Source organism: Aythya fuligula, chromosome 1 (assembly GCF_009819795.1).
Source record: "Aythya fuligula isolate bAytFul2 chromosome 1, bAytFul2.pri, whole genome shotgun sequence".
Taxonomy (NCBI): Eukaryota; Metazoa; Chordata; class Aves; order Anseriformes; family Anatidae; genus Aythya; species Aythya fuligula.
In genome coordinates, this window is record NC_045559.1 from 197,691,828 (window position 1) to 197,717,500 (window position 25,673).

The 25,673-nt window shown below is 37.8% G+C and overlaps 1 protein-coding gene across 3 annotated transcripts; it reads right to left on the bottom strand.

The window, feature by feature from the left end:
- Positions 1-587: 587 nt before the first annotated feature.
- LOC116489852 (putative N-acetylated-alpha-linked acidic dipeptidase) lies at positions 588-25,248 on the bottom strand. 3 transcript variants are annotated; one of them, XM_032188559.1, is made up of 19 exons: positions 25,119-25,248; positions 24,084-24,192; positions 21,397-21,583; positions 20,502-20,603; positions 17,317-17,442; positions 15,912-16,098; positions 14,964-15,057; positions 13,605-13,703; positions 12,430-12,515; positions 11,250-11,369; positions 9,819-9,901; positions 9,512-9,575; positions 8,902-8,969; positions 7,195-7,286; positions 6,311-6,401; positions 5,251-5,515; positions 4,453-4,534; positions 2,353-2,445; positions 588-1,333 (listed from the first exon to the last, which is right to left on the bottom strand). In XM_032188559.1, the coding sequence occupies exons 1-19, from the start codon at positions 25,234-25,236 to the stop codon at positions 1,144-1,146; spliced, it is 2,256 nt and encodes a 751-aa protein (XP_032044450.1). In that variant the 5' UTR covers positions 25,237-25,248; the 3' UTR covers positions 588-1,143. The 3 variants fall into 3 exon arrangements, with proteins under 3 accessions (XP_032044450.1, XP_032044465.1, XP_032044457.1); XM_032188566.1 differs by lacking the exons at positions 588-1,333; positions 2,353-2,445 and having other exon boundaries at positions 4,459-4,534; positions 5,405-5,515; XM_032188574.1 differs by lacking the exons at positions 20,502-20,603; positions 21,397-21,583; positions 24,084-24,192; positions 25,119-25,248 and having other exon boundaries at positions 15,912-16,120; positions 17,317-17,416.
- Between the last annotated feature and the right edge of the window lie 425 nt (positions 25,249-25,673).

The following is a 25,673-nucleotide window of genomic DNA, read 5'->3' on the forward strand; positions in this document are numbered from 1 at the left end:
TCAGAAATATTTATGAATAAATTAGGATTTTATGGAAAATCCCAAATCTATCACAACACTGAAATCCACCTGATCATGGCTCAGTCTTCTAAGAAATGGTGGAAGTCTGAGCTGAAATGGCAAATCAAATTACACAAAAATATTTGCCATGCAAGAGCTTATTAAATCCTCCAGTAGCAGACTGTCAGAAGAATTGACCTGATTTTCTGAGACTTCGGTCTGATCTCTATTGTCCCATACTACTCTTTTGAGTAGTTTGTTGTAAGAGTAAGCTGCATGCCAAAACCAGAAATACAGATTCCATGAAGATGTTAATAATTTGGTATCCTCTCAAATTAAGGACATGATGAATTTTCCTTGCTAATTGTTTTCATATGAAAAATGCCTTGTTATGGCAAGAATTAGCACAAGTACGTTTGGGATAAGGGAATAAAAATATGTCTTCATCTTGAAAGACATGTTTTGTGAGATCATAATAGTCTGACAAGATGCTTTGCCTTGTTTTTACGCTGGTGACTAATGGCTTCTTGCTCAACTCTATTTGCAAACAGCTGAAAGACTGCATGTAAAGAGAAGAACATCATGGATGAGAATTTTGGGCTGGCAGCCCCAAACTTGTTAAGATCATGATACATTCCTCACGCAGCATGTTTTCCCATCTTCATATGTGAATCTTCATCTAAAAGGAGAGCTGAAAATGTTATCTTGTATATATTATGCAATTCTAAGGTAAAAAATAGAACATCAACAACAAAGATAGAAACTGATAAAAACATTAAATGTCTTCTGTTTTCCTAATGCACTATGAGGATTACTATAGAAATTAATAAGGCAAGCAAAATTCACAGCTCTGAAAATAAATCCAGTGGTTAGCACTTTTTGAAATAGGAAACAGAAAAATCTTGATTTTTTTTAAATATAGAGTCTCTCTTCATTAATTATCTAAAGCCTGAGCTCTCAGAATGGATTACTTTACCTTAACACTGCTAAATGCATTGCACTTGGTTGTATTATTTGCAAAGAACAAGACTGTCTGAGTTTTGTGTTCTTTCTAATAATCCTCTTGGTGTTTTACAAGTTCTTGTTTTGAGGCTTCTGCAAGCTGTTATCTGTAGTCTTCATTGATGATTATGTTGTTGATATTTAAGCTACTTCCTTCAGTGTTCCTGCTGCTGCCTGTACAGTGAAGGCAGCAATGGAAATTTGCCTCTTAACTTCTTCCCAGGCTTCATGTTGATCGGGTTTATTTTTAATGTCAAACATGGCATCATAGATCCCTGGGAATGATTCTCCTGCATACTTGTTATGGCTGCTTGGAGCGAAGATAACATGTCTGTAGGGAAGTTGAGGGGGAAAAAAACAACAGAACACAATAATATTGTGCATTAGGAAAATGAAATATTATTTTCTATACAAATCTAAAATTCTTGATAATGAAGGGGTAAATAAATAGTTACATATATATATATATATAATAGCAATACTGCCTATAGTCTGTTAAGCAAGAAAATAAAATGAACTACATTATTCCATTTGAATACAAGAACTTTGTAGCTAAGACTTGAGATAGAGTTGAATAAAGCACTCTTTCCCTTTTTTTAGATGAAAGGGAAAGATTAAAAAAAAAAAAAAAAAGCAAGCCAGCACCTTTTCTCATAGATGTACACAGTCTTTGACAGATACAAGCATGCTTTATGGCTTTGGACTGTTCTCAATAGATTTTTAACGAGAAGTCATGTGAGATATAAGGACTGTAGATCTTACATTCTCTTTCTACACTTAATTTTTAGTGGAACTTTTTATTGGAAAGATGACCGATCTGAATACAGAGTGGTAGGAATGACCAAAAAGCTAGGCTTGACTCAACTATTCTGCCTCTCAAACAAGATTTATCTCTTGAACTGGAAGAGAGAACTAGTGAATTCACTTCACTGCTGTTGGAGTACTGCCCTCTACAGTGTATTTTCTAGCATGGCTGTTCTGCTATGGCAGGTCAAATTCGAGATGTTTTAAGTATACCCTATTTCACTTTGAAACCAAACCTCCTTTATCAGTGAAATGACTTGAACTGAGACAGCGGACAAACTTTTTGATCTGTTTAGAAGCCCACTGAAATCAATGGAAATGGGTTTACTGATCTGAATAGGCTTAAAATGGGACTCCTACTCCGTACAGAGTATCTCACTGAAGTTTTCCCTGATGTTGTTTATGCTTTTCAATCTTATTTGTCCTATTTAATCTAATTTTACTACATTGAATAAAACCATTACAATTCCATCTAGAGGCCTATAAATCATAAAGGAATTCTCATACAGTACTCCAGTCAGAATGTAAAAAATAAGCCTTTCTTACCTATAAAATGGCCTTCCAGGTAATCCAAGTGGATCAATGAAAGCCCTTTCTAGAAACATGAGCTGATCATTTAATGATCTGACAGCAAGTAGGCTAAAAGCAAAACAAGAGAACATGTTAGCTACAGAGTGTTTGGCCCACTGTCCTTCAGTGCCACAATGGATACAGCTGTGCATTCATGAAGGACAGTACATCCACAAGGCTGAATTTCAAGCATAGAAGACAGAAGACAGAGCATGACAGCTAACCTGCCCAAGAGAATTATGCTGCTCTATACTGTGAGACAGCCTGGCCTATAACCTGAAAGTTATAAACCTTAAAGCTTTTCTTAAAGGCCAAGAGATACTGTAAAAGAAGAAAGCCTTTCAGGTATTTTCTCTCATGCTGCATTTTATTCTTGTACCTCCTTTTCATTAGGATGCTAGGACAAACCATTCTCTTCTTTTGTACAAAACTCCATTTTCTACAAAGCCAGTGAGCAGCAAATTACTTCAATTAAATCACATTTATTTCTATATGTAAAACTACAACATCTGAGGAACAGGAAACTTGTAATGTTAGAATCATCTTTTGAGTCATCCAAGAACTGTATTTGTCTGATAGCAGATTGTAAATTCCCTTCAGCAGAGACCATCTGTTTCTGTGTGCTTTGAATAGCTCTGGGCATACTACTGATGCTTAACAAATACAAGAAATGTGAAGAAGAATATACTGACTATATGTGGGTTTGATAGTTTACATCTAAAGTAACTTACTGTAGAACTTCAAAAGCACTTACCAAGAAAAAGTGGTAAAATTTATATCACTGTAAGTCTGGAATAATTTTACTACTGTCAATGAAATTGTTTCAAGTTTACATGGGTGTAAATGGAAACTGATTCAGGTTGGCTGAATTAATGCTTAGCTTTAGGACTTCCATCAATGAAATTATTTTGAACTGAACTTTATCAACCGCTAATGTGCTTCAGAATTCTGCAGGACATGTTTCCACACTGGATCACAAAGGTTAACAGGAAATTATTTTCTTATACGTATTTTGAAACTTCTGCTGTATTTATTGATACACTTTTGTGATTTAGAAAAACAAATGAATTGAAATTTACATGGTAAATCAAGTATGTAAGCTGTGATAACTGACAGAAGTTACAAAATCACAATAAAACAGAATAGATCTGATGTGGGGACAGAAGTTATGATTTGTAAATGGAAAATAAAACAGAAAACACAGTTAGTGTTCTAACTACTTAAAAGATAATTTTTCTGCTCATACAAATTAGTGTTTTTCTAGTAACATGATGCAGTGTAAATGCTCTAGAAATATAAAGTTCATACAAATATCATATGTATCATATGCCATAAATGTAATATTTTACTTATGAGATAATTATTTATCTTGAAAGTTGCTGCCATTAAAGGATGTCTTTTATTCTCACTTAGTCTTCCATAAGGGCCAGCATACAGCTAAATTAGATTCTTCCCAATAAATGCAACATACACGTATGTATATATAAAAGGAAGCATAGTTTCTAATTCTGGGCATGGCCTACAAAGAACGAATTAATTCAAGTGCAAATTGTGGCATAGGTGCTATACAGAATTTTTGGAAAGCCTGTCAAAAAGCTTGCCATGACTACAAGCATGGTACAGATGTGTTGTTTTGTTTGTTTTCTTCATTAAGTAGTATCAGTAACTTGAAAACTAGAGTGGCAAATGAAGACTACAAGTTATCATTAGTTCTTTAATGATAATCCAGTGATACAATCCTACGATGTGTCTGTATCTGGAGGAAGTGACACACATGGGCTGGCTCTGCTCATGCTAACCAACAGTCTTGTCATGTCCATGTGTCATCCTGGTGCTGTTCCTGAGCAGAATTGACACTCATTAGCTTGGACACTTTTCAAAGCTAAATGGCTAGATTTCCAGGCTCTGCAGCATCTCTGATGTTCACTAGTTCAGCAGTTCTATAGTTTGTTTCCTAGAGTAACGAGATCCTTAAAAAGAAGAATCCATAAGGACTTCAAGGTTATTCAGGGGACTAAATGCAAGAAAAGACAATGCCCTCTGAGCCCATAGATTTGACTGGAAGAAAAAACTTACTTATTGGTGTCTATGTGCTGCAGTCTGTCATGAAAGTTAGCAGCCACTTCTGTAAAATTCTTCACAGCTGAAAACAGAGCATCTGGTGGGAGAAAAAAAGGAAGCATTTAACTTTAAATTCGGAAGAAACCATTTAACAAATCAAATTCTTCAAAATAAAACTGCTTATCTTTCATTGTGACCATGATCTGATCATTCTCGATGAACAAAAATCAAGTAACTCCACATTCCTACATTAAAAACTATGTAAATCTGTGTGAAAACTTTCATTGGAAACAATAGAAATCAGTATTTTTGTGAACAGTTTATTATTTCATAATTGAAAAATGTCAAGAGCATGGATTGCCAGAACCAGACTGTTCAGGTAGGCGCACAGTTTTATAGAGCCCAACAACCTATGCATTTCCATTATGTCCTGCCACATAAAAGGAGTTTTTAGTGAGAGTGAGGGAAGGAGGCAGTGAGAGAAAGAAAGCGAGTGTGCATAGGCACATATGTCATTAGCAGCAGTCGCTGTCCTTGGAGGTCTTCAAAACCAGACACGACAAACCTCTGAGCAACCTAGTCTGATCTCAGAGTTGACCATCACGTGATGGGAACTGTTAGCTCTCCATGGCAGCAGCATAGCTTCTGCAAGGGCATACTAGTGAAGGAAACAGTCACATTTCAAATTGTTTGAAGGGGTGGCTCTTGTATTATCTATTGCTTGTACAGCACAAAGCAAATACCAAGGCCTGAACAAGGCTTATACAATGAGATAAAACACTAACAGAGGAATGTGATAATGACTGTACGTACCAAAGGATACGTTGTATGTTGCCAGTTGCTCTTCATGATTTCTTGACATATTATAGATGATATGAGCATAGTTGCTCACAGCTGATGCATAATCTCTGCAGTCAAAAGGAAGCACAACAGAGTTGGCCAACTCAAACACCAGCCCTCCCCGTACCTGAGCTACTGTCAGATGATTCTTGAAAGTGGGATCATAAAATCTCTCCACAATTTCATAGGTCTCATAGACACTGTGGTAAACTGGATAGCTGCTATACTTTTCTACATTCTGAAACAAACAAAACCAAACAAAACCATTAATTCCTGTCAGTTGTGGATACTGCAGGTATGCTTGAAAACCTTTGCTGTGGGATTCAAAGCACTGTAAAGTGAAATGTTTAGGTCACATGAATCCTCTGTAGCCACTACATACAATCAAATGAGAAGAACTGTTCAGTGGTGGCTCTCCTAGACATTAACCTATGATGAGATGGTCACTCAGACACTGCTCTCCACTGACCGGGTATAGATCCTAAAGAAGGTAGCTAAGAATGGACATATAACTGCTAGTAGGCTAAATTAAGATAATGTTGCCCTTCCTCTCATTGCTTGGATCTCAACTGCCATTTTTGTTTATGTCTTTGGTTATGTCTGTTCAGAGAAAAGATCATATTTAATAGATAGTTCCTTGAACGTTTCTCAATTGGTCTCATTTTACAGCATGCTCCAGAGTCAAACTTATCTTCTTTGTGAAACATGAGCCATTTTTGAATTTAAAGCTTCACATGCCATCCCAATTCATTCAAAAGTCATCAGAAGCCACTCAAGCCTTCATCAGCCATAAGTAATTTTGAGCACATCCAGTTATTCTGAACAAAGGTCTCCTTCTTCTCTTGTCTGATTGACACCAAGCTGACCATTCCTATTTACTAAATATTTGTGTTGTAGTAGCAGAGTTCTAGTAATGAACACTCTGACACACTAAGCTGACTCCAAAAAGCTGACAGACTGAATGGCTCAATTACACAGTTGATATTACTCAGGCAGTTACATGGGAGATGTAATTACAAAGACACAGACTTACCCAGTTTTTACTGTAACGTGCTCTGCCTGAAGCGATGCCAAGACGTTGAAAAAAGACTTCAAAGTCATTGCCAGAACCCAACTTATTTATTCTTTTAACAAGAAAAAGGAAAACGCCTTGAGTGACAATACCCAAAATATATTTTTTAGTTTGTTTCCAAGTACTGATAGCTATTTATTCTCCAGTACAGTCACTACACAGTCTTTCTCTAGCACACTCTTTCTGTCAATACACTATGAATTGCCCGGACTCCTGCACTGCATGTACCTCCTACCAACAACTGTAATTCCCAGAGGGGCAGAGTCACTGTAGAGAAATCAAACACTCAGGGGAAGAATTTAACTCACTGTCTTTAATCATTGAGAAGAACGACCCAATGAACTCCTGTTAAACTTCCAATATCCCAGGCTCTAAGCTCAGAGAAAACAGAACAGTACCAGCACAACTCCATATACAAGATTCATTAAAGGAACCCTGCTAATTTTGAAGGAGAGTGTTGTAAGAACCTGCCTTGTATTTTCCTCAGCCACTCAACCTCAGAGGCCTTCCAGGAGACCAGAAGCAAGTGCAAGGGTAGGTCCATGTTACCATCTTGTGCTTCTGCCACTGGCCTGTATATATTACCCTTATTGTCTAAATCTCTATAAAATACAACAAAATTGTATTTTTCATACACAAAGACTCTTGTTCATTCTACAACTGCAAGCTCTCAAAAATGTTGTACAACACTGTATGAGCCACAATCAACAAAATTCTGAAATCTATACCAGCTGAAATTAACACTCTTTCTTTCAAGTGCTCCGTTTTTCAAGTGTATATATTCTTTTAAAACCCACACTCTACAATAAATTCTAGCAAAGTTTTGATTTTCTTTTGTCACTGACCTGGGAACCTCTTTATATTCTCTTGATGGATTTTTTTTATACCAGCTCTCATAGAGAGATTCTCCTTCAAACCCCTCATCAGGACTTGGTATCTAGAAAATATGTATTGTAAAAGAAGACAAAGGGTACAATTTCAAATATTACCAATCAACAAAACTACAACCTGCCATCACTTGGCTATGGCCTAGGAAAATGAATAAATAACACTCTTAAGCCCCTCAGCCCTTCTGCATTTTCACTTTAACCTTTTATACGAAGCATTTTTCAAAGGAACATTTATTTGCTAAAAATAGGCAACTTTTTAGATGGAAAAAAAAAACAGAAGGAAAGCAAAACATTTCAAATCAATATTTACATTTTTAATTGTCTTTATTAAGAATTATCAATAACTATATTTTTTTTTTATGTGTTTCTATGAATTTCTCAAAATAACAGTCAAAATAAAGCATCTTTGGCTATCTGGTCACAGAGCTGACTGTTTACAGAACAGTGCCAATGCTTTTTGCTACAGATTCATTTTGGATGGGGTTACACAGCACCTCCTTCCTGATTAGCATTCCCTTCAAAAATCAGCTACCAAGCGAGTATAGTAACAGGCATTCATCAGCCTTTGTTGCTGTTTCCCAGCTTGGGGAAGGTTATGCAACCATGTTTACTGGTATTTAGGTCAACATTTTAATGATAGCTCTTGGTGTCCAAACTGAGACTCTAATGACCTGATTTTCTGACAGTTCTGAACACTCGCATTTAGCACAAGTTACCATGGGAACTGCAGGTGATCAGCTCTTCTGCAGTTCCAGACAGAAATATCTGTAAATGGGCATCTAATTTTAACAGAGTTAAATTTTATTTGTTGCCTTGCAATTGCCAGAAAATTATTATACTGAGTTACTACCCTTCCCTTACTTTCATTGCAGACTAAAGTCAGCTTCCAAGAGATAACAAAGTATTGACCTTGGAAAAGACAGATGGGTGAAGCAGACATAGCAGATGAAGACAGATACAGTAAATTCACAGAATACATGGAGCGATTAAATGTGTATTACATGCATATATATAAAACACACAGAAGATGAAATAAATGTTCACGCTTTGATGCAGATGAACAGAAAAGAAACAAAAAGCCCTTATTATCAGCCTCTAAGACCCACTCTCAGAGCAAGGAACATCTTACATTTAAGATGGAAATGCTATTTCCTGAGAAAGGTCCCTACCTTTTAATTTTATGTGCCACATAAATACGTGTGAGAGCATAATGGGCAGAGCCATTGAGTACCTAACAGGATCCATGGAAAATGAGCACAGTGACCCAACCTGCCACATCATGTTAAAAACAACACTTCAGCAACCCTAAAGTCTTCCCCTGCCTAAAGGGAGACAGACAGACTCTTCCACTACCACGGGCACCTGAGCTGTTGGACTGGGCAGCTACATTTGTGCTTGTTCTTGTTCTCTGGCTCATGGAATTTAATAGTCTGTTCTCAGAAGGAGAACTTTCACAGGAAGAGAGAAAAAATCATGAATAGCCAATAATTTAAAGGTATACATTTGAAATCCCTTTGCCACTTCTGGGAAAAAAGCTGTTGACTTAAAAAGGGTGACTGCAGTTAGAAAAGAAAGCAATGTCTGACATCATATTTTATGCACAGAGCCCCAGCCAGTGAGTGAGTACTAAATATTCTGGCTAAAAATTTCAAGCAATATTACCTCTTTGGTCACACTGTACACTAGTCTGTACATCAGTGGCGTGCAATCCACTCTTAGTGTGTAGTTTCCTGAAAAACAGGAAAAATTATTTGTACAAACAAGTACCGTCTTCTCAGCCAAAGCTTTGTGCCATTATTTGTTAATAAGAAAGGGACTAGAGAGTTACACACACTACAAGGAACAAGCTGACTCTCCCTGCAGAAGGGGTCTCCTCCTGTGATCTAATTAATGCATTTGTATTAATTAGGATGAATTACAGCCCACCTTTTGAAGCAACTCTCAGAGCTCTTCCTATGTCCCTATGTTGATTACATACATTATGAGAGTGGATGCAGATTCGAGAGTTGCTATAAAACTGCTGACAGAGGCACAACACTTGTCCCTCCCCATGATTTCCCAAATAGTTCAGCTGCTGCAAAGAACATCTTTCCTGAAGCAACAGGAATACCTGAAGGATACTTTATGATTCTGGGACAGTTTTCTTCCATATCTACTCCTGGACTAAGGCAACAACATTATCATTTTGGAGCTTTCATAGATCTTCAAGTTAAACTGCCTCCTGGTCACCTGTATATACCACCACTACTAAAGGCAAATTGAAACCATATACCTTCAATAGAGGAATCTGCATTGATGTAAGCTACTCCTCGTGCTTGCAATAGTTTGGCATTTTCCTGTGAGGAGGAATAGAGAAAGAAAAAGTTGATCAACTTTTTCTCCCAGAATGATTTTCCCACCCCCAGAACAAACAGCTGTTTCTGGGAAAAACATCATATAACCTACTGAAATGAGCCTTGGTAGTTCCTAAGTGCAACAAAGAGAGAGAGAGCAAGGGAAAAAAGGAGTGCTGCTTTCTGGCACATATTTCTCAAAGATCTGCCACTGTGAAAACTTCTCTTTTAACACTGTCAGTTTACCTCAGCCCATTCTGTCGATCCTAACAAGCCAAATTCCTCTGCATCCCAGCTTGCAAATATCACTGTTCTCCTTGGCCTCCATCCTGCAATAAAAGACCATGAAAAGTGTGTTACAGAAATAAAGATAGCTTGTGTCACTTGGAGGGTGTGTGTGATCTTTAATAGTGATTTGTGGAAAAAGAGGTATGTTTAAGGAACTTTAAAAACAACTTCCTTACTAATCTAATAATGCCTTGCTAATTTTTTTAGCAATCTATTGGTTCAATGTGATAAAAATGTTTACATGCTCTTCTCTCAACAGAAACTTCTAAAATTTAACTCTGAACAAGAAAAAAGAATGTGCATGTGCGTAAATCCTTGAAAGAAACCTTTTCTTTTTGCTCAATTCAACTTAGTGCATATTTTTAAATGATGTCTGCTTCGTCAGAAAAGTGTGTTTGGCAAATTTTCATATCCATTACTGAATTTCTTTGACCTGTTTCCCAAATACCAGATTTCCATACCTACAAAATTCCTTGTAACCTTTAAAGCAAGGATCTTTCTCTTGAAGTTCTGCATTTAAACCCAGACCAAACGTCTCTATATTGCCTCTAAATGGCTCTATATTGCCTTGCCTTTGTCTTCGCCCAAAGTTTGAGGTTACTGGAACCTTTCAAACTTTGCTCCCTTTCAACTTTATTATTTTTTTTATTTTATTTTCCACTTGTATTCTAAGGAGAGTTTCCCCTTATATTGAATAACTTCCATGGAATGGCAAGGAAACTGAATGCTAATAGGTTTTAAGTGCAGTGGGTAGGCAAAGAAAGCTCCTATAGCACAGTATTTGAGTTATGTCAAAGCTTATTTCCATGGGATGTCAGGGACAGTAACAGCATTTGCTCTGACAACAACAGAAATTTGGTAGTTGACATTTTTTTCCTATTGTAATGAACTAGGCATGAGGTATTTTTAACCATTACCTCCTATACTATGCTTGCACACCTCATTCTTTGCATTGCACAGACTTTATTCATTCTTGAGTCTGTCTCCAAACTAGAGTCAAGTGATGAGAAGACTCCCAATGCTGCCCTGCTGAAGTGTTGTTGATAAGATCACCATGGTATCAGTTTAGTAGGACCACTGAAACATCTGGTATGATCAGCATCAAATACACAGCAATCAATTGTATCCAACTGTCTCATTTATTTTATCCTCACATCTTCTACTTTGTGTTTTGTTTTCTTTCAGATCTATTTTCTCTTGAGTAGAAATAATTCAGAAATACTGATGGGTTGTAACTGAAACTAGTTAACAGCTGCAGAGCAGTGTGCTTATCTGAGAGATCAGAGAGATACACGTTTACTTTTAAGCACATGCTTCAATCCCAGCCATATCAATGGGCACTGTTGACAGTGGTGGTTTTAGAGTACTTCAGTCTTTCATTACAATTACCTTCCTTTTTCAGTTTTCCAAAGCTCCTCACAATCTCATGAACCACAGCTGCTCCACTCTGAGGATCAATACCACCAAACACCCACGAGTCACGGTGGCCTCCCAGGATAACATATCTGTCTAGAGAAATAGGGAAGTTTACTTAGAAAAAACTTTTTTTTTCCCCCATAGTGTTGTTAGTTGGAAGTAATTTTTAGTTTTCCATATAAATGTGTAAGCATCAGGTAACAAAGCTTACTAGTTTATCATACATTTAATGGAAACGCAAAAGACATTTTAAATCTCCAAAGACATTTTTCTGCATTTTCAGCAAGTGTTAAAAAACTTGTCAAGCACAGTAATTCAACCCCATATACATAAAATCTCCTAAATTCCATAATGCTACTTGTATTATTAGAAATACTGTGGCTTTCCTCTGAAGACAGAACCATTTTTTCACATTTTACAATACTGTGTTTCATGGTGAAGTTGACCAGCTAATTATTTTTGTACAGCATGACAACTCACAGCATTAAAACGTGTATTTCAATGGGTATATGTATTACCAATCATAAAAAGGAATGCCTACAATCATGATGAAAATGTGATTAATATGATCCAAATCAGACTAGATCTACGTGATACTACAATACGGTTAACAGTTTTGTTTTAGGCAACAGAGAAGTGCTGCAGTTACAGATGAAATGCTGTTATCATTCTAGGGATGTCTATATATCTGGTTTTTTATAGTGTAAAGATCACACTGACTACAGGAGACTGTAAGACAGGCAATAAATTAATAGTGGTGGAAATGATGTGTTCAGATGGAATGCAAATTCTTTCAGGACTTGTACTGTTATACCCCATTTCCATTTGGTTTTGAACTCTTGTGATTGATAATACTGTTCCTCCATTAGTAGGGAAAAATATCCACTTAAGGGTATTCTTTCAGTTGCAAAATTACCTGCCTGAAGCAAAATATTTCTGTCTAGAGTATGACTCCACCTTGAAAAATCAGCATGTATAGTGAAAGTGCTGACATACTCTGAGACATATGAAATCTGCTGCAGTAAATATTTCAACACAAAGGATCACATGGTCCAGTATTTCAGAGAAAATTATCTTCCTCATTTCCCCTAACTCTGAAGTGTATGTAGAAGTCATTGCACACTCACATTACACTGAAGACAAACTATTTTACCTGGTTCCACTGTGCCTCTGATGGTACCAATCACATTGTAAATCCTTGTTACTTTGTTGTTGCTATGAACGTGCATTTTCACCTTTCTAGTGCATTGGGAAGAAAATCCAAACAGAATATATCCATCAGATTAGATATTAAAACATCAACACCTTTAAAAATTGTAAAATATAAAGTGTAATGAAAGGATTTCGGCTAAATTTACCCACTGTTAAACCAAAGTAAATTTGAAAATATTTCAGTGTAATTTTTTTTCCCAGATTTATACTTGTGCTATTGAGAACAGTGTTTAGTGTGATGTCAGTAGGATTTATATGGATAATGATTTCAAGAGGTCCAATTTTTTTTTTTTTTTTCGCTAGGAGCTAGTTCTTAAATTAGAGTGAAAGAAAAACGAAAACCATCTAATATTAAAAAGGTAAATAGTTCAATCTAATCTAGAGGTTGGTATAAATCAGAACCAACTCCAACACAGTCAGTGTGATCATACTGATGTGCCACCTCAGACACCACAAGAATCAGAAAGCCTGAGCTGTGTCAGAGACTTTGTTTATCCGCAACACAGTTGAAGGTGCAACAACTCATCCTCAAGGGTTGCCTTTTTTAATTTTATTTTTTCAGGAAGAATTTTTCACATGGTTTGACTAAGACAGAGAGAAAAGGTCAAATGTTTCACATTGAAATAAAAAAGAAGTGCAGCCAATAGTGAAATACCTGGACTTAATCCTAAACTGTAATTACTAAATCAGTTTAAATACAAAACTAAACCAATAAAAATGAGGTTGCACTTAAAGCATTTCTTTCTGGAAAACTTAACGTGTAGTTTATAATGTTTTACATACAGCAATTGGTAAAATCAAAAGCTGGACCCACATGAATTTAGAAGACAAATTCAGTTCTCTAAAAATTAACCATTCTGATTAAATATTTTGTTTGAAAAGCTAGATGTTTTCCAAGTGAACCTGGCTCAAGATTAGCTTGAAACTAAAGCAATTCGGTCATATCCACCCAATGAGATGAAAACCTACTGCAGCTTTGCAGTGAGAGCATTTTGTCCCAGAAAATGGTCAGAATCAAAGGAATGATGCAAATAGCCCCAACTATTCTACTTTTCATCAGATTCTCTACCTGTATTTCTCTGATCTCAAACAAGTTCCTTATGAAACAAAACTGACCTTGTAGAATAATTTGATGTGAAACCAGGACCAACGTTGTAAGACACATTCAAATTTCCTTTCCAGCTACTATGTGGTGGTGCAGATCCTCCCATATTACTATTATTAAAAAAAAAAAAAAAAAAAAGTATTACCATTATTAATTATAGTCATCTTACAAGAACACCAAAGACAAATGAGGAACCAGGAACCCCATCTTGTTATTTTTTTTTAAGTCCCATACAAATGTAGACCAGAGTAATGGGTCACTGTCTTAAATATTTTGTACTATAAGCTTTCACAGGGATTAATCTGTATTTTTAGCTACCTTAATATTAGTAAATTAACATAGAGGAATTCCCCTGCACATTGAGGTCAGCTTGGAATGGTCTACAGCTATCCTGGAAAGCAGTCTTCGTTTGCAAGGGTTTTGCAAGCAAACCACCTCTTGAAAATGGCCCATGGATCTTTCTACTGTCTTGAACTGCATTTACAGTTTATTCAGGAGTGAGTTATTTGGGCCATTCTAACAGTTTAACAGGACAAGCATTTGTCTTTCAGTGCCTGCCTCTGGACATTTTTTAGTATGTTGCCATAGACAGAGTTGATGTGATTTTAAGATGTCTAAAATTGAAGAAATATGAGTTAAAGTCATCTTTTCTTGTTCTAAGGTGAATATACAAGGACAATGCTGCACCTGCTAACTCAACTGCATCTTGTTTTTTTTTCAACTTATTTAGTTTGTTTAGATAATTATGAATTTTAATACCATCCTCTGGAAAGATGGGAGCCTGTCTTCATGTCACTTGCATACTTAGTATATAAAGTAGTGAAACATACATGTCTGCTAAATCTCCTGTGACACTGCCTTTTTTCCAGTATCGTTATATTGGTTTGCTAGCATCATTTCATATTTATGCAACATAATACAAAAGATGAAAGAAAGCTTCATAGAACTAAAACCAGAGTGCAGATAATGTCCCCTCAAAGATACATGGTATGAATTTACCTGGATAAATGAATGATTTTATTTTTGGTCTTTTTCACAAGGCAGGTACCATGGCAGTTCCACAAATCCTTGCCTTTACTCAAACTGAGAGTTATATTATAACTTCAGTATGCTTGATTGCTAATTGTTATAACTGCAGTTCATACTTGATGTGTTACAAAGGACCTTTTCTAAATCCCTTTGCACGTATCTGATATGCAGTAATAGGTAACAGAATGTCCACTTCCTACACAGAACCTAAGTACAAACATACTATTTCAACAACTACAGTGGAAGCAAAGTGAAAAAGTCTTTTACCTTTCTTTTCAAATACTCTTAACACTTTCACTAAACAGTCTGTTTATAATTCCTCATGTCTCCCAAATACTTACCGCAGTAATGACTCGGCATCATGATAGCCAACGGGATGAACTGGAATTTTTGGGAGACCTACACCACTGGCTTTGTCTAATCGGTAAGTGTATTCTGAAAGCAGAAGACAGGTATTTCCATGTTTACAACTTCCAGAAGGTGTCTGTACAATTTACAGCACAGTCTTAACATAAGAGTCAGGGATAATCATTTCAATTCACTAGAAGTTGGGCTGACATTTCCTCAGTGACTGCCTTCTTTATGCTTCATCAACATATTTTCAGAGACAAAATAATAATAATAAAAAAATCTCCCAATCTCCCACAACATCTACAATTATGCATTCAGAACTGCCTGGAAAATTTAAAATTATTTCTTGGTTTGTGTTTGGTTTTTTTTTTTGCACTGAAAAGGTTTTTGATAGATGTTTTTCTCTCCATTGAAGGAACTTCAGAAAAAGCCAGACAGAAACTACAAGAACAAAAAGGGACCCCATATCCTGATGCTTGGAACACTGAGCTGGGAACTAAAGCATTTGCCAGAGAGATGCAAATATAATGTTATATACTAGGCTACCTAATATTCTGTTTTGCTGTTTTTGTGAACAAAATAAGGTCCAGGTTTTGTTTGGACACAGCTAAATTACAAATGATTTTTTTTTTTCTACAAACCAGGATATTACTTTTCACAGTATGTACAACCATCAACATTTAGAAGCCATTTCTCTAGCAGGTATGGAAAAGAATGGATTTTCCTCATACTCCCTATGGCACTGCATTCCTCTCCCTATTCCCTATAGCATTCACAGGAACCCTTATTGAGGGGGCAGACAGAGATCCATCTGTAAGATCACCAACTCTAGCTTTTTTCTTTGCAACTGTACAGACAATAGATGAATTTCAAGTACCACAATAACTTCCAGCACCACTTTAGAAAGTACTTGATGGCCCAGGGTACAGATATCTCACCTTTTGCAGGATAGCCTGGTGTCAGAGGATCCCCTGCACCATTCAGGTTTAACACATTTCCACGCTGGGCTCCACCACCCGGAAGGTTCCAGCCATCTGGATAGGGATCTACTCCTGGGGCACAGTAGTCAGCAGGGTCTGAGTAGAGAATAACTCCCTTGGCACCTGCCAATTCAGCATTCCTCACCTGCAAAGCACATCTCTGGTTCCTATCCAGACAGTTTGACACAAATGTTCAAGGGGCAAAAGAAAGTATTAAAAATTACAGTGATTAGAGCTCAAGGCCTTTTACACAGCTTGGACTAAGTAAAGGTCCCATAATAGTCTCATATCATAAAATTTCCGGAAAATACATATATAGATATGTATTATTATTGTACATATATAGATATCAGGTATCAACTCTTTCGTGTCAATGAGGACATTTCACTTCTAAATCAAAGGACAACTGCCCCTCCCTCTAGATACTAGTAACTCTGATGTGTTTGTATTTCATTTTAATAAATGATTCACAGACAGTGATACCTTCTTTAGTCTCTTCCATTCAGATAGTATCTTTAAGAGTGGTAACCTTTAAAAATTTAGTGAAATTATTACCTGATCCAGAATAAAAGTCAAATGTCACTTCTCACTGCTGAAAATGGCATATATGTAAAACAGTGAGTTATCCACTTAAAGCTCGCCGAAGATCAGTCAAGAGTGTTAAGATTTGGCATTCCAATGAGATTCCAAGAGATTTGGTGTGACACTCTGAAGTAATCAAGAAATTAAAAATATAGCCCTGTCCAAGTTATGGTCAAACTAATTTTCATACAAAAGGCAAACACGCTTACAATAGACTGTCTCTTTACAACCCTTCTGAGGAAATAACTTGAGTGTGCACCTGAAGTATGCACATGGTTATGTACTTTCCTGTCAGGCCATGGAAATTTGCAGAAAAATGTCATTTTAAAATGTTTACATGATAGGGATATGGAATTAATAAATACAGAATTTAAAATAACCTCCATGTAGATCTGCCTTTGTCTAGTGTACAGAAACCATTATCAATAACTACAACATGGGGATCTTAAAGCATATCTGAATCTACAGGAAAGAAAAGCTTAGTTCAGAGTGTATCACCCAAGCTTATTAGTTACATTTGGGGAAAAAAATACAGTATGCAGCTGAATACTACAATATTTAACATTTTCCAACTTAATTACATTTATCTTTTAGATGCATTATATACGTATCAAATAAGTATTTTATATTTCCTACTAAAGAATCCACTTTGAATGCACCTCTATGAAAAACTCAGTTGCACTAAAAGCTCCAGAAGACCTTAGTTAAGAGTTTCAGTCTCTTGAAATCAACCAAAGGACAGCACAAGTAATATTCTTATATAGAGTTTATTAGAGTTTACCTTATTTCCTCTGAAGATCTTCCCATATCTGGCAATAACAATCTTTCCTGTACAGTTAATTCCCATTTCACGTTCTAGCTTAAAGAAGTCCTCTGTGCGGCCATAATTCACATATACTAACTCACCCTGATAGAAAGAGGCAGAATTTGAAACAAGAATGTCAATAAACATACCATGAAGGTGTGACCTAGAAGAGAATAAGCTGAGAACAATGGGCTCCAGGACAGGTTCTTGTATGAATTTTTCTTTGATCCTAAGACAATTAGGTAGGTAAGTGACTCCTAATAGATTCATAACATCAAAAATTGTGTGACCTCAGACTCTATGGAGAATACAAGATGTGACTTCTGAAACAGAAACTGAGTGTAAATGCTTAGAGCATGGCCCTTACTTCTCTTCATAGTCTATTTAAGCTGTAATCAGTCTTGGACAGCCAGAGGTATTTTAGATCCAGACATCACAGTAAATAGTAATTGCATCCTATGCACTAGAATGACACATCAACTATTGTAGAACATGTTTGAAACACAGTCATGAATACTTTATTTATGTGTAATGTGTATTTATTTTGATTGTCAATCATCTGGAACTTCTACAGTATTGTTTAATCTCTAGATTTCCGAAACTACATTCAAAGGTACTTATTTGGAGATTCTGTCATTCCTTGATACATTTTGGCAGGGGGGTTGGACCCGATGATCTTTCAAGGTCCCTTCCAACCCCTCCAATTCTGTGATTACACAGCACATCAGGCATCCTTAATGAAATTAATTTAACATTCTGAAAATTCTTCATCTTTAACTTTCATTAAAAGGACTAAGAACTACACCAATGGTATCAATGTCTCAACAGAGCACTGCAACAATTTAATTTCCTAGAAGTGTCATAAAATCCCTCATGTTTGTAGAGACTCCCCTTAAAAAGTATTAAAAAATACAAGCTATGAGTATGTAGTGTGGACTCATAAAATGCCTTGTCTGGTCTCTTTCAGCTTAGTTAGAGGTCTCAAACACACATCTTATCTGTGACCATTATTACCGAGTTGGGGTACTTTTGCAGTCACTTAACAAGGAAGGAAGGAACAGAAATTAGTACTGCTGTTTAAGAATGTGACTTCACCACTTTGTATATTTTTTGCTAAAAAATTCTATTAAAAGAAACTTCTGCTCAAAGCTTATTTTTTTTCCTGTTTATTGGGATCTAATTGAAATACACCACACAGAACAAAAATGCATTATGACAATTCGTATCGGAGACCAGGATATATTCCATCTACCATTCAACGAGAACCAGAAAGTAGCAGCTATTTCTACATCTCTGCAGGGTCTCACTCTAACTGGCAAGTAGCTACTATCCTACTGTGGCAGTATTTAACTTTCAAAACACAGTCACTACCACTTATTTTTAAAGAGCAACTGCAGGAAACTGTAATGGTGCCCAATGGTATTTCCACAACTCCCTGATTAGAGCACTCACTCAGAAAACATGAGAGCTGAGCTCCTGGTCTCTCTCAGTGTGAAGAACTTTGATCCATTTCTCCCACTTTCCAGGGGGGTGTCCTGCTTGTAAGACTGCAGTTACCCTGGCATGCAGGTACTGTATAGCCGTCTCCCTTCATTGAATTTGGACCTTTATGCAGAAATTGTTTGCAAGATTTGTGAGCACAAAGAAAGCAAGAGACTGATGAATGCACTTGGCAAGTTGCAAACCTCTCTCTCCACAGCTTAGATCTGTTTAATAGAATGGCTTTTAACATGAAGTACAGAAACGGATATGGGAAAACTCAGAAGAGCCCATAACCCATGGAGCATTCCCACTGCTGAGCTACATACACGCTCCCTCCTATGCTATTTGCAGTATAGATGCAGACAAGTGCTCACCAAAGAACATTATTGCTAACTGCACTAGCTAGGTACCTGGAGCTTTTGTCAAAGTACTACGCATTAAGGGAAACATAAGCAATGTATTTTGAAAAGATAATCTGTCTTTTAGGTATTGTTTCATTCAGAAACAATGTTCTCGCATTTAATTAAAATAAAATCATTTTCTGAAGAAGGAAGCTGCAGCTTTTTAAACTTGTTTTTATTATTTCTCATATCACATCCATTACCATAGCTCTGAAGAAACCAAATAAAGCAGTGAAGTTATTCTGTCTTTCTTTGGGGATATTATATTAAGACACAAAGTCAGAATCCAGTAATTTTACCTTACATTACATTCCAAAATTCCCACAGCAATTCTTGAAATGCTCAAAGCTTTCATATCCTAAGGGGAGAGGCTACCTGCCTGGTTCTCCAGCTTCCTTTGAGTATCTGAGGCAAATGAATACAGGTTATCTTTTGTCTTTTGGACTTGCACAGCTTATTAACAAACTTCAGAAAGTATAAGAATTTAATACTGGGCTATATGATGACTAAAGGCATTGTTATCAGGTTTCAAAGTCACATCCACACTTCATAGCAGAGCTTGGACCAGATAATCTCCAAAGGGCCCTGCCAACCTACATTATCCTATGTATAGGCAGGAAAGATACTGCAAACAAAAAATAATTTCTATTCTTATAAATTACTAATTGAATCCACTAATGTTCATAGGATAGAAAATCCTGTTACACAGGCCAGCTATGTAAAAGAAAGATCGTCAACTGGTACCATCTGTACAAGATAGAAGGGATTAATGTTAAACTTCGATCACAGTAACACCTATTTCCACCAGCTAGAAGTGCTAGCAAAGGCCATTTTCAAGCTCACCATAAACTTGCACAGTTATACCTGTGTGTGAGCCTTTGGAAAGCAGAATTTTGAAAATCAGTTTTTTAATTTGGCTACATAAATATAAGAGTCCTATTTGTTCACCAAAATGGAAAAGAATGGTGTGTATTCACAGAATAATCTGGAAAAGCTTAAAGCAGCTGACAACTTTAAAGATTTCTTTCCACATTTTTCAGGCTGAGGCAGAACAGTCCAATTTTAACTCCATCTAGAGAAAAAAAAAATCATAGACAACAGAGCTAGCTCATCTTTCTCAATGTTGGTATGTCAGGTTCTGAACAAACCTAAGATCCAGAAATTTCACATTACTCTACTCCATTCAATGCTATGCTACACTATGTAACAGTATCCCATCTTTGTCTATTTCCATTTCCTATTTCTGTTATCTCTGTTTCTTTTACTATTTTATTTTACCTCAGGCATTCCTTGGGCTGAAAATGCACTGTAGGGTGGCACCACATCTCTAACAGCCTCATACCCTGGAGGAGGAGGCTCTGATAATGACGTGTTGAAAATCTATTGGGAAAGAAGAAACAAAAACGTAAAACAAGCAACATGAAAAAGAAGTACTGTCTACATAGGCACATTTCACAGACATTTACAGTTTAAAGGACTCTAGTTTCATAACTAAAAATGAGGTGTGACCAAAACTTTAACAAGCACTGGGCATCACTTTCCATATGCAGGTTCAACGTGTGATCTCACAAATCCCATCTCCACTCTTTGCAGATAATCTCATTTAAATGAACACAGGTTACGCTAAAGTGGTCTCAGTATAGCACGTAACAGAAGGTTAGATCATAATAGTAAAAAAAATCGTGCATTCTGCTCATCCCCAGAGCTTCTATGAACACTAGAGTTGCTCTGTCATGAACTGATTTTATTTGTCAGTCTCAAGGCATAAACTCTATGATCTTCAAGAAAGTGAATTTAGCACAATCGTCAATACTGTATAATGAATCAGTACAAATAACAATGCTGACAATGATTGATTTCCTCTTTCTTAATAAAAGAACAATTTTAAAACAATTGAATTACATAAAGTAATTCTAATAAATAATTCTCCTTTCATCCATGTATGTCAGTATGCTGCATGAAGTAGGATAATTATTAGTATTCTTAGCATACAGCTGAAGAAACGAAGATACAAATTTAGGGAAAAAAATAAATAAACAGTAACCACTGATTTCCATGAGCTTTGGATCAGATGCAACATCATGAACAGAGCAGAGGATGGCTTTCCCTCCCAGTCTTCCCAGGTATATGAAGGTGTTTTTTCCCTGGTTGCAAAAACAGATGTTTTCTGTACCTCATTTCCATACTCATCAATTATTGAGATGTAGTTTGGCTTAGTTTCATCAGGGTAAGAGAGCAAGACATCGTAATGAACCAACTGAACAGAATCCAAACCAAACGCCTTCCACTCAGCTTGGACTTGCTGTGCCAGATGCAGATTCTCCTTTGTTCCTGCGAGGTGTGGAAGCTGTGTAAAATTGCTAGAGAAAAAGAAGCAATTGGTCAGGATCGGGAATTGCAGCTCGTAATCAAAACCCTTCTTAGCCTAGCTGGAAAGAAACTCCCATGTAAGACCATACTGAAACTAAATTAGGACCCAGACTCTTCTGAATTTAGGTATTTGCTTATCTTACACTTAACTTGAGGAAAAGGATTTCAGTTTGTCGCAGGTGTTTACATCTTGCTAGCAGTGTGGCTTAGCAAGAAAGGCATAATGACATCACCTGTGGGGTCTTGTCCTTGGTTTATTCCTTGTCTTCTGGGCAACCTTGGGCCAAACACTTCTGTGCATAAGGAGACTGAGCTTCCTTGTGAAGCGATAAAAGAATCAAGTATAATTACCTCCAGGTATCCAATTGAGAAATGTGCATAATTACTCTGATCCCTGCATTTAATTAGCTGGATATTCTCCTTGGATGCCACTATTTTAATTAATTTTGGCATAAATACTGATTTATCTGAAAGTTCACTCTGAGCATGTCTTGTTGGCAAATAAGAGTTCACAGTGGCTTACAAACAAGGAACAGAAAAACTAAGAACCTTGTGACTTCAGAGACATACAGACTCAATAACAGTGAAAGATACCATGAGTAGTGAGCAACCCACTGCATGAAAAAGAGAAAATTTGCTCAGACCACTGAGCAGGCCTAGTGGTGAACTGAGCCAAAGAACTCCCAGATGAATGAGGTTTGTAATCATGTCCTCATCTAGTCATATGACCATGCCACCAACATGCCACAGAAGCACGTGTCACACCAGCTGGTGTTAATGAAAGAAACAGGTTCTTGGATAAGAAAGAGGTATAAGGTTGGGAAAAATTTTCCTTCTTGAGTTCCAGTGAGTGTTACTAAAAGCAGCAAACAAAGCACTTACTTCAAAAGAAGTATACACTTCTGCTTTTTGTGCCAAATGCTGCCATATTCCTCTGATAATGTCAACAGCTTTTATCAACACTATACTAGAGAAGTCCCTGGTACAGTGAAGGCACCATTTTCTGGATAACATACTGAACCAACACCATGGTTATGTTTAGAGCCAATGGCTGTTTTCTTTAAGATTTAGAATATTTTAGTCTCAGGTTTTTATTACAATTTGAGTTACGCAATAGCATTCTCCTGTATTATATTCCCATTTAACTGACTATTGTGTTTTTCTTCATTTCCTGTACTAAGCTGTTGACTGCCTGCATGAGTAGTTCTGAGTAGTGACAAAGGATCTGCTGTATTTCACCACAGAATTGGCCTCATGTCAGCAAATGCAATACAATGTTCACTGTTAGCATAGAGACAGGGAGCTTTGAGGGCAGAAAGTTCCTTTTACAGGGTTGGCCTTGTAGGAGCCAAAACACAGGTTGACAACTGAAAAAAAATCTTAAGCATTTGGTTTTCAATGTTTACATAGTCCAGTACGTGTCTATTATGTAGTAAAGAGAATGTACTTTCCAGCTAACTTATTTGCAAAAGTTTGTGGCAAGTGCACTTAAAATGAAATGTGTGGGATTGCCACAATGTATAAACTGAAAATGTTTTTTTCTAGTAATTTGGTTTTGCAGCAAGATAGAACTTCCTGCTATTTAATCAGGTTCGGAATAAACAGCACACCCAGTTCTATTGTCTACACCTAAAACCATTCATTTCAACAAATGAGCAGCTTTGCTTTTAAGATGTACTAAAAGAAACAGAGTAGTGTTAAAATCACCTAATTTTATTACTAGATGATACATGAGATTAATAAATTATTGGGGAAAAACATGGTCTTAAAAAGACCCTACATCTTAAAAGGTGTTTGTTTTATAATCAACAGCTTAATATACTTCTTAGATGACTAACCTCTATCTACGATGACTGTTCTAGCTATTCACCGTGCAGAGGGTGAAAGCATTGAAATCTATCTTTCTTCATGAAAGTGAATAATTATCAGTCATCATTCTGACCATGTAGATTATCTAATAAATTTGGTCAGAAAGTCAGAAGGGAGAATAACAATAAGGTATGAAGTTCTAATCTGTAGGAAGAACTGCAAGCTCAAATGCTAGTATGATTTTCTTCTAAGTTGATGTGGCCCACTATCTTCCATTGAATCTCTCCCAACTTAAGTTTAGTCATACAGCCTAATCCTAAATAAACAATTTTTACATAAAAAACAATGTAAGGTAAACACTGCTGTAGGCTGAAACAGGCCACACATAAGAGAAGAAGTCAACCTCTACATCATTGTACAAGCATTCACCAAAGGCTAAGCAAGAACTTGGCCATTTTTAATTACTTCAAGCACTGAGATTACTGACAACAACTCAAGTGTTCTCAACACAAGTAAGACTGGAAGGAGCTGAGATGGACTGCACTCATCTCACTGGAAAACATGATAAAACCTATGGCCAAAAACCCATACACCATGCTCTGTCTGGTAATATTCGTGGGCTGGTTCCTGCTCGTTGTTTTTTTTTTTTTCTTTTGACTGCTAAGCCTACACACTGCTTACAAAAGAAACTGCTTGATGTTTTCAGCCTTCATTTCAGCCATAAATGCCGCCTTCACCTCTCCATGAGGACTCGAAGATGTCTTCTCTTCTACAGGTTTTGCAAACCAGCCTACACAACACAGCAAAATACAACAGTAAAAACACCAGAACAATATCCCCATGACACACATAATTTTTCTTCAGTATCACCACAAGTATTTCGCTGCATATTTTACAGCTGTTTTTTATCATAGCACAGTCAAGCAGCCACAACCTGGTAATGTCAGTGGTAGTCCCACACCACAGTGAGACAACTTATTATCTGGGCACATATTGAGGGGAATAAAATACTGTATTGTATCTATTCATCAGTCATTTTACTGTAGATGCTGAGGAGTCCAATCTATCTTCCTTGAGCACCAGCACATCATGCTGCCAGTCACCTCAGAAAGGCAGCAGCTTTATGAAAACGTACAGAAACAGAGCCCCTTTGTGAGGAACAGATGTCCTGTAACTATTTTTTCACTCTCTGGCTCTTTTTCTGGAATCATTCCCTTACTGTAGCTGTGTTATCAGACTTAAGTGATGAGAGAAACACCTGTCTAGGGAGAGTTTTTGACACCTCTTTGTAAGCCGGGGCCTGTACGTGTTCAGTGCAAACGCAGCAGCCGTTACACAGGTGGCACATCGGGGACACGGCAGGGAGCAGAGTGGGCAACAGGCTGGCGCCACTCAGTCAGGGCCCTTCCACCAACTCCAAGCACACTACAAAAGCCGTTTCTCTTGCCTAACTACCGCATTTAAAATGAAATTATACAATAACTAGCCAAAAAGGCACTCTGGACGGAAGACAGCCGCTGCTGCTGGGCAGATGGCGGCTCGGCCGGCCACAGATTCACCTCGGGCACGGAGCCCCCGGGCTCTGGAAGCCCTCCCAAACCTTCCCCCCTACCCGACCGCTCCTCAGCCCGGCACCGAGCCGCCTCCCCCGGCTGGAAGCTCCCAGGGCCGGCCGGGAGAGCCTCCCGACCCGCGGCGGGTGAGTCCGCACTGTACCGATGAGGAACCCGAGGAGGAAGAGCCCCACCGCTGCTCCCAGGGTGGCAGCCCAGAAGCGGCCGCTGGCTGCCCTGGGCCCGGGGGGCTCCGAGAGAGTGCCGAGAGCCGTCCACATCGCCCCGGAGCCGCTCCCCGCCTCGCCCCGCAGCGCCCGCCCCGCCGGCCGAAGTCCCGCCGCTGGCCCGCCCCACGGCGCCTTGAGGCGGGCGGGACCCGGCCGCCTCCGGCGGGTCCCCGGTGCTAATGTCTGCCCCGGTGCCTCACGCAGGGCCTTGTGCCACCCGTGAGGGGCTTTCACTCCGAGATCGGGACCTCAGCCCGCCCAGAGCCTGTCCCGAAGTCTCGCTGTCCGCCTGGACGTGGCCAGTTCTCCCCTGCTTTCCCCTTCTATCCACTCTCCTAGATATCCTGGCACCCCACGTTTCAAATGCCATCAGGAGGTGAAGCAACGATTTCCACACCTGGTTCACTGTGGCTGTTCCACACAGGGCTGTGCCATCCCCTACAGGATACGTGGAAGAGTGAAGACCAAACAAGGGGGGAAAAAGTAAA

What these genes read in the sequence shown, in the direction of transcription:
- LOC116489852 (XM_032188559.1), bottom strand. Translation starts at nt 25,236, where the DNA reads ATGTGGACGGCTCTCGGCACTCTCTCGGAGCCCCCCGGGCCCAGGGCA. An exon ending in GAATATAAAGAGGTTCCCAG is followed by an intron (nt 6,402 to 7,194) that starts GTCAGTGACAAA and finishes TCTTGTTAAAAG; the next exon opens with AATAAATAAGTTGGGTTCTG. An exon ending in AACATACAACGTATCCTTTG is followed by an intron (nt 4,535 to 5,250) that starts GTACGTACAGTC and finishes TTCTCCCACCAG; the next exon opens with ATGCTCTGTTTTCAGCTGTG.